The sequence below is a fragment of the Apteryx mantelli genome, chromosome 1 (assembly GCF_036417845.1).
Source record: "Apteryx mantelli isolate bAptMan1 chromosome 1, bAptMan1.hap1, whole genome shotgun sequence".
Lineage (NCBI taxonomy): Eukaryota > Metazoa > Chordata > Aves > Apterygiformes > Apterygidae > Apteryx > Apteryx mantelli.
The window spans coordinates 118,465,300-118,474,650 of NC_089978.1; the positions used below are offsets into that span (position 1 = coordinate 118,465,300).

Sequence of the window (9,351 nt, forward strand, 5' to 3'; positions counted from 1 at the left end):
TTCAGTCTTGTTGTCAATCTTCTTGTTTTGACATTTGTTTCCTTGTCTATAGCATTGCAAAGAGAAAAAAAAAACATTCAGCTCTCATGGGGAAATGAACTGAGGGAGCAAATTACTTTATCTGATCTGAGGCCTTTTTTACAACTTTTGCTATTGCTGTCTATTAATGTAGAGTTGAGATCAGAGCTTCCCTGTTCTTTCTGTTATCTACTTCTACTTAGAAACTGATTTTTCCTAAAGTGAGGAGATGGTTGAGTTTGGAGGGATTTTGTGTGGGGGGGTTCTGTTTAGGTAGTTTGCAGGGTGAGATTGGTTGATTGCTTGTATTTTTACAGCAGAAATTACCAGGAAATTGTTTAAAAGTTGAACTATACAAAGCCAAATTCTGCTCTTGTTTACACCTTGGCAACTCTGCTCACTTCAACACAAGGGGCAAAAACAGGGCAGAGTTTGGTCACAGCTCTTTAAACTTTCTGCCTTGCATCTGTTTATTAATAGGCTTGAAACATGCCTATGATTAGCTGTAAATGACTAATCCCTGAGCCTTGGGAGAAACACACAGGGACGAAGACAATTCTTATGGAAAGAACTCAGATTCAATCCTCCACCTACCCCCCTACGCCCGACTTCTCCTTCAGGGAAGATAAAAAGTTTAAAAAGAATATGGGAAATTTATTCCATGTTGTTACTCCTTAGAGAGTCGCCAGTGTGTGTAGGGACAAGGGTGCATGGCACTTCAAAGATATAAAGGCAACTTTTCAGTTTTGAAAGGCTTATAGTTTCACTAAACAGAATATAGATGAAGGTGACCGGAACAGAGAGGCAGAGCACAGGAGGAAGAAAGGCTGTTCAGTATCTTAGCAGGTTTCCTCTTAGTTACATATTTTATTCTTCCACATATTAAAGGGCAAATGTGGCTATTTTTTGTAAAATTAAGCTAAATTAAAGTCTTCCAAGTAAAACGGAAAGGTGGAGCATATTGAATTAAAACAGTGAGTCAGCCAAGAGAATATTTAGAGATAGTGTAGGTTACCAGAAGGTGCTACAGGGCATATTCATGACAAATAGGTTTAGCTGGCAGCTGGCCACCCATTTTCTTTGCTTTTTTCTCCAAAGCTTTTCATAAACAGGAGCTCTGAAGCTGGGAGTAACTTGACATCATTCTGATTTCTGAATTTCCTTTGAATTTATTTGGTGTGAATTCTGGAGCATGGCTGTCAGTAGCAATAGATGAATTCCTTTATGGGGTTGTTTATGGCTTTGCTTTGGACTAGCATATAAATATGTGTATTGTGCAAACGTACCTGAACATCTTTGTCTGGGTAACTCTTCATATACTTAGGCTGGAGGATTTGAAAAAAAAAAAAAAGCCTTGCTCATGCTAGTTCTGCTCCTCGATTCTGCCAATTAAACCCATGATCCAGTGCATAAAAATTAAATTTAAATTATTTTAAAGTTGCTGACCTTCTTAAAACCCAGAAATACTGAATTTGGTAAAAGTCAAGGTTTAATCCATGGCTCAGGTTAGCTTGCCTTACCCTTGTAATCAGGTACTCAACTGATGAGCTCACGGACTTCTTAGCTTCAGCCTTTGACTGCAGCCTGCCATCAGCTGGTGTCCTGAGATGTTACCTGCATTTTCCTGATGTCTTCCTGCAGGGAACCTGCTCAGCAGCCACCTGTAATCCAGTATTCTCCTGTATGCTCATTTGTAACTGGCTCTCATTAATCTGGTGACCCTTCAATCCAGCTATCCACTGAACTTTGGAGAAACACTATAGGAAAAGAGTTCACAGCCAACTTGTCCGTTTCATGTGTCTCCATAAATTCTATGCTGGGCTGACTTAAAAGATTTGGTAACCTGCTCCATGATTTTTCCAAGCAATATAACCGTTCCCCTAGAGAAACCAATAAATGATTTGTTTTGCTTTGATTGTACCAGACTGGATCTAGCAAGGTGAAAGCCAACACAGTCTTTGTCTTCTCAAAACATTCTGTCAGGAGCTCTGTGATCACCGTTTCTTTCCAGTTCTGTTTCAGTACAGATCAGCAAGCTTTAAAATATAGGGGTATTTTTTTTGAGAGAGAACATTAAAATGCAGTCCTCTGCACTTTCAGATGGATTTAAAAGCACACTTGACACAAAAATTAATAGGAGCTGTAAAGGCTTAAGCCCTTACATTGCTCTGATATCCTCTATTAACAACCATGACCATATTTTTTAATTTGTAATGCTCTTTCTAAACCATTTGCACAACACACAGTTCTTGCCACAAACAGCTTTTCTAGCTATCAAACATAGGTTAACTGTGTTTGTATATTGGCCTGTACTGCGATGCCTGGTTAGTTGGTGGTGTGTCCTGCTGAGACAGTCTAAATAAGCTTTACCAGAGCACCCCAGAGAAGCAGAAAGTGCCCCACACCAGTTATTTCACAATGCAGTGGCTGCACTGAGCGTTCAACCTCCCATAGGACAGTTGGGGCTTAAAGGGACCATCTGGTCCAAGCCCAGCTCAATGCAGGGTGAATTTCAAAGTCAGACCAGGGCCTTGCCCAATCAGGCTTCAAGGACCTCCAATGATGGAGATCCCACCATGCCTCTAGGCAGCTGCTTCACTGTGAACCACTCTCCCTGTGAACTTTTTTTCCTTATATCTAGTCAGAATTTCCCATGCTGCTCAATATGATCATTGCCTCTCATCCTTTGCTACGTACCTCTGTAAAGTTTCCATCTTCCCTGGAACTCCTAGTCAGGTTTTTCTTTGCACATCAAACTGCCGGGAGAATAGCTTGAATTGTTGACACAGGCATGAGCCTTGCATGCTATACTCAAATAGGAGTATGCCAAACTGGTTGCAGGGGAAGAACTGTGTGCCAGGCTATATCTTGGCAAGTCAACACACATTTATTTGCTATGGTTACTACTCAACTGTATAATCACATTTGGTGTTGGCAAAAAGCCTTTCCTGAACCATGTTAAAAGGTGTAGCACACACAGAGCCTAAGAAATGGTACTGTCCTCCTATTTGGGAAGAAAATTGATTCCAGTACTTGGACAACTCCCCTGATTTTGGTCTGCTTATCTGACCCTTGCCCTCAGGAAATCTGGCACCATATATTGTTTTATCAGAACTGCCTCAGGCTTATGGTCTATTTCTCATGGATGCTCTTGTCTTTGCTAAACAAAACCACGCCTAGGCTGGGATTACTCTCAGTTGTCAGACTGAAAAGCCACTTTCTATACAGAACAGCAAACTACCACTTTTTTCAGCATTGTGTGACACCGGCTGCTCTTTAAATACAAAACTGCTCAGTCAGTGAGTTACTCAGTGGCAGGAGAGACTGGACTTTCCTCCCTCAGCAAGTAGATTTCATGCCCACACAAACCTGGAGACCAGAGGTCCCTCAAACCTCTCCCCTGCTATGGGAGTACAAATCTGTACATCATTGCATTTCAGCACTAAGAGATTGTTAGTTTCTATATCACTTACTGGAAATACTCAGTATAACAAGATCATTTTTGTTTGTGGATTCATGGACGGTGCGTTTTTTTCTATGTGCTATAAGCAATTGTAAACTCTTTCTTCCATGGACTCTGAAAAATGCACTTGGAGTTTGCATCAAGTGGTTTAAAACTGACGATCAGCAATATCAGGCCTTATACAACCCTCCCTCAGATGCCTGCAAGGTCCTTAAAATTGCTAGAGCTCCACCACCTTATCCTCCCCACCCTCCATGAACTGGCTCACTCAAGCACAAATGCAGCTGCCAGATGGGTGCTGGGAATGGGCACGAGGGGGCATGTAACTGCATTGTCACCTCTGCTTCATGTGACCAGGCAAAGGCTAAAGTGGGAGGAAGGACAGGGGAAGGCTAAAGACTTCTTCATGCAAGGCAAGTCCACTTCTGTGTTAATGTTGTCTGTGCAATGCAGTGTTTGCATTTTGAGACTACTGCCCTTCTGGTCAAGGAGTCATATATTAACCAAGTTAGAAGTTCTGCCAGGAAATAACAAGGATACCATGCATTTCAGTAGTGCTTTTCATTAGATCATTCCTACTTACTTTACAAACAGAATTAATAAAGCCTCACAACATCCCTGTGAGGTAGGTGGAAATTCTTACACCCATTGTACAGGTGGAGAAAACAGGCACTGAGAGATAAAGTGATTATCACAGCAAGTCAGTAACAGAGCTGGAAATAAATCTAAGGTTATTATTCTAGGTCCACTGCTCTAGACACTAGAGAACACCAGCTCCCCCATGCTATTGTAAGCTAAGACACTACCTTTTTCTTCTACTCTCACCTCCGTTGGTGAGGTTGACACTTGCATCTTATACTCTTTGCAGAGCCAGAGTCAGTTAACAATTTGTAGAGGGAAGCCAAGGGGTATGCACATCTTTACACGATCCAGGCATGGCTTTAATTGTTCAGTGACTTCCCCCTTCCCAAGAAGTTAATTTTCCCTGCTCTTTACATATATTTCCAGGTTTTGCTTAACCATTTGTTAATTAGAATCATACACTGAATCCACAGCTCTGAGGTTGTTTTACAACTTCACTAGCAATTTCTCCAATAAATGATTAAATTCATCTCACTGCGGGGGAAAGAAAACACATTTACACGCTTTCACATCCAGAAATAACAATAATCCTTTGCTCATCTATAGGGCCTTCCATCCAAGGACCTCCCATTCTACTACTAACACAATATATTGAGCCTCACATCATCTTTGTGAGGTAGAAAATTATTCCCAATTTAAGAAGAAGGAAGAGTGACTTGCCCACAGTGAATTCATTGCAGAGATGAGGCTACATGACAGAAGACCTGACTATTAGTCCCCTGCTTGGTTTACCAAGAAGCACTGCCCTGATTCAATGGCTCGTACTTGGTGGCTTAGGGTCATTAGCAACCTGGCAGGGCACTTGAAAACTGGCTTGGAAAAAGTAAAAAACAACAAGCAGTTGACTGGATGCAGGAGGAAAACATTGGCCTATTTCATTGTGCTGTCATGACCTGGAGGAAGAAATGATCTTTCCTGTGGCAGCTGTGAAAGAACCACACAGTGTCCCTCAAGTAGATTGCATAAAGTGTATTTCACTGCGGCACTCCAGTGGAAGAGAATGAAATTTCTCATGATTAAGACTGAATTGCCTGACTGCCACATTCTGAACACATACCTCTGATGAACAAGCAGTCATTGTTAAGTGGTCTGATGACCTCATGAAGGTATGCATGTCAGAGGTCAGGAACATGGATGGTTATTAAACACTTTATATGTGAAAGCACCTGTCAAGTAATTACAAGTAAATAAAGTGGAGGAGCAATTCATCTAGTCCAGTGTATTAACAGCTGGCAGGGTTAGATCCTCTGAAGAAGATGGAAGATACCTGATATTGAACAGTTACAGAATCTTTTACCTACAGGGAAAGGTTTCTTATCCCCTTCAACTAGTGGGCTGTTTTATACTTAGGACCATTAAAACTTTCTTACATCTTTTCTGTGAAGAAAATAAAAAGTAATGCATCCTATCTAGTGTAAATGTGGGAATTTTGCTATTTATTTAAATCTTTGCCCTTTCTTGAATTCTAGTAGAGTCTTGGCCACAGCAGATTCTCTTCCTGCTGAAAAATATTCTCTTTCCTCGGTTTTGTTTTGCCAGTCCATTTGTGTGTTGTTTTCCCACCTTCCATTTGTGCTTGCTGTTGTCCCATTGCTATATTATGAGAATGTATAACTGATAGCCTCCAAATTCTCTCTCTGCATGATCCTTTGCGTATGTTGTCTGTCACATTCCCTCTCAAAACTGAGCACGTACTTTCAGTCTTCCTTCATGAGGATGTCTCTCCTAACAACTTAACTACTTTTGTTAAGGGAGCAAAGATTATTAGCTCAGGTTGCCAGCCTTGGGAAAATACACAGACCCAAGAGGAGCAAAAGGATTAATAGTGTAAAAATATATGGCACTGCTATGGTGCTGAAGAATCCCAATGCACCCTACAAACTTTCTACATATGTACAGGTTACTTAACTCATCAGTGAAGTGCAGCCACCTCTGTGCTAGAACAGGTAGCTGTGTTACAAGGCACAGAAAATGGGTCCACCAAACAGGTTGGATCAATAAGTGACAGAACTGCTTGTACTCAGGTTTGTCTAGGCTGGAACTTAGTTAGGACAGCTGGACCTAGGGGTTGAGTCCAAGCCTACTGAAGAGAGTCTCAGGTGCCCATTGACTTCAATGGATTTCGAGTCAGCCCTGCTATAACGGAAGACTGCAGGGAGTCTTTTCTAGCTAATGGCAGGATGAGTTTTATGCCTTATGCTAAAGATATTTTTTTTCTGACCTGGATTAGAGCCTGCCCTGGGAACAATGGAATGGGCTGCAGCCCTGCAGAAGGAATTTGCTGAGCTGGTAGGGTCTGAGGTCTGCAAAGCAGAGCAGATGAGAGTGCATACCTGCACTTTTCTGGCATGAGGCTCATTTTTGAGGGGACATAGCTGCTAATTTGAAGCTTTTATGCTGCTGTAGCCCTAAAATTAGAAATTCACAGATGTTTAAACATTTGCAAGACATGCTTTAAAAAATGGTTGCTCATTTTTCTGCCCCCCCCCCTTTTTTTTTAACCAAAATGACTTTGCTGAGGCTCTGAGACTTCTGTACAGACCTGTTGGTACAAAAGATCTAAATGATCTTTTAAAAGGCCTTGTTTTATGCATTAGAGACTTTTGGCATTCAACAGCAAAGTGGACCACTGGATGGCTCCTGCCTGTCAGATTAAAAACAAAGGATGTGAAAAGACTATTATCATATTAGGCTTTTCAAACTTGGAAAACCTGGTTTTTATTTAGAGGTTTAAACAGTCACATAGTTATCCAGACCTGTGGTTTAGGTTCACAGGTGCCTTCAGGACTCTGTACCTGAGATTTGCTGAGTGCCTGCAACTCTGGGAGTGCCAGGAACTGAGCACCTGTCAGGTTCATGCCCTGAAGGCTTATATTCGCTTTCATGCTCAGGAGACTGGGGCTGTTCCTCCTCTCAGAGAAGTCTTCCCAGGCTTCCTTTGGTAAATCAAGTTCCAGATCTTTAAGTCACATGACTGTAAGTAAAAAATATCACTTGGATTTATTCTTTCCAGTGCTGTGAAACAGGCACGGGGCTGGATGACCCTCCTGGGACAAATAATCCATCTGTGGGCATCTGCTAAATCCTGGGAGAGAGCTAGTGTTAACCTTGCCCACTGTCAATGTCACTTGAAGATCAGAAGTATTTTTGACAAAGGGAAGATACCTGACCCAAACTGGGGACATTTTTGCCCTTTATTTTCTGAATACAGAGGGCAAAAAGTGCTTATTATTTTAGTGTGGTAATGCTAAACACAGAATTCGCTTTGTGAATTAAATAACTGCAATTCCATGCCAGCATGAAGGGAAGATCTGCTCAACATCTCATAGGTGAAAACAGAAAAAGAAATACCAGACACAGTTGTCTATTAGCCTTCCCCTAGCTGGCTCAAGAGTCAAATCCTCCCCCCATCCCTAGAGAAACATGGAACATAAAACTTCCAGGAAGTACGTTCACAGTGGTGACATTTGGGTTTCACTGCTGCTTTAGTTTTTAAAAGACATCAGTTACATGTACAATGTAGATATTACTGTGAGGAGTGAGCTGGCATGTGGAAACAGGGAAAACATTCCTTTTCAAGTGGACGTACAGGGCAAATAGGGCACAATTACCATGACAGTACCTTTTCAGCTGAGAATCTCAAGAGGAAATAATATTCAAATGATCATTTTAGCACTTTGCTTAAAAACATCTTTTGATTCTTTCTCTACCTCTCCTTTTCTTTTCCTCCTTTTCCTTTTCATGTGCTCCCCATATCCTGCAGCCTCATACAGTCAAATCGTCTGACCTGGCCCGGCTGCTGGCTTTACTTAGCCTGCTGAGAGGTCTCATGTCAGTGGCAAGTTCAGCAGGTGCTGAAGACCCTTCCACTTCATCGCCTACCACCTCCTCCTCTGCTTTCTTCACCCCTGGCTCTTCCTGAGGTGTCGGCTGCTCCTCTTCCTGTTCTTCCTCCTCCTCTGCTCTTACCTTCTCCTCTTCCAGTTCCTTTGCTTGTGCGTATGATGGTAACCTTTCATCAAACACCCTGGAGAGATCTTCCAGTGGCTCCATCCTGATCTTCTCCTCAAACTCATTGAAGGCCGATGGAAGGGGACTGGGCTCTACTCCCACTTCTGTGAGAGGGAAGTAGTGGGACACTGGCTTCTCCTCCTCCAACAGCTTGTAGCCTTTGGTCTTCGGGATGGAGGGAACTGTAATGGCATGGAGGGGCTTCTCTGGGACCTCCCCGAGCTGCTCCTCCGCTGGCCTTCTCAGAGCTCTCCGAATCCTTTTCAGGATCAAGTGACTTATCTCCACCAGGTTGAGGAAAAGGGACACAGCAGCCACCACCAGCATGAACATAATAAAGATGGTCTTCTCTGTAGGCCTGGAGACAAAGCAGTCCACAAGATTGGGGCAGGGCCACCGCCCACAGCGGTAGAGGGGAAGAATTCGGAAGCCATACAGAAAGTACTGGCCTACTATGAACCCCACCTCAAAGAGAGTTTTGAAAATGATGTGGAAGATGTAGGTTCTCAGGAGGGTCCCTTCCAGGCGAAACTTCTTGGTCCCATCGGGGTTGTTGCCTTTGTTTTGATTCGGAGCCAGGGGCAACTTCTCTTCATCTACCTCAGCTTGCTGACGCCTCTCAGCTTCCTCTCTTTCTTTTCTCTTCTCCTCCATGCGCACATGGTGCACCGCATGCCCAAAGTACACTAGGGAAGGTGTGGATACAAAAATGATCTGCAGGACCCAGAGCCGGATGTGGGAGATGGGGAAGGCCTCATCATAGCAGACGTTCTCACAACCAGGTTGCTGGGTGTTACACACAAAGTCTGACTGTTCGTCTCCCCACACTAGTTCGGCAGCTGTTCCCAGGATCAGGATGCGGAAAATGAAGAGCACTGTGAGCCAAACTCTCCCGATGACTGTGGATTGCTCATTCACCTGCTCTAAAATGTTCCCCAAGAAACTCCAGTCACCCATTTCTTACTGTCTAAGGGAAGAGAAAAGAAAGAGAATGACCACAAATTATGCTAAATTAAAAAAGATTTGGGGTTATCTCATTGATATCTGTTGTTGCTTTCAACTAATAAGTATTTCCCTAATATGCTTTGAAAACAGAAAGTTGTTTGCTTGCTTGTTTACCTGATCACTGTGATTTATTAGCAGGAGAAGTGCTGGGAAGCCAGAACAAACTGCTTGCTAAATTCTTTCTTCCCTGGCTCAAAATGGGCAATTACTTT

The 9,351-nt window shown here is 42.8% G+C and overlaps 1 protein-coding gene across 1 annotated transcript; it reads right to left on the reverse strand.

The window, feature by feature from the left end:
- Window positions 1-7,888: 7,888 nt before the first annotated feature.
- On the reverse strand, window positions 7,889-9,091 carry GJA8 (gap junction protein alpha 8). Its single transcript, XM_013950046.2, has one exon. It carries the CDS (start codon window positions 9,089-9,091, stop codon window positions 7,889-7,891), a length of 1,203 nt encoding a protein of 400 aa, XP_013805500.1.
- Window positions 9,092-9,351: the final 260 nt, after the last annotated feature.

Excerpts from the sequence above, each read along its gene's own strand:
- GJA8 (XM_013950046.2), bottom strand. The coding sequence starts at position 9,091 with ATGGGTGACTGGAGTTTCTTGGGGAACATTTTAGAGCAGGTGAATGAG.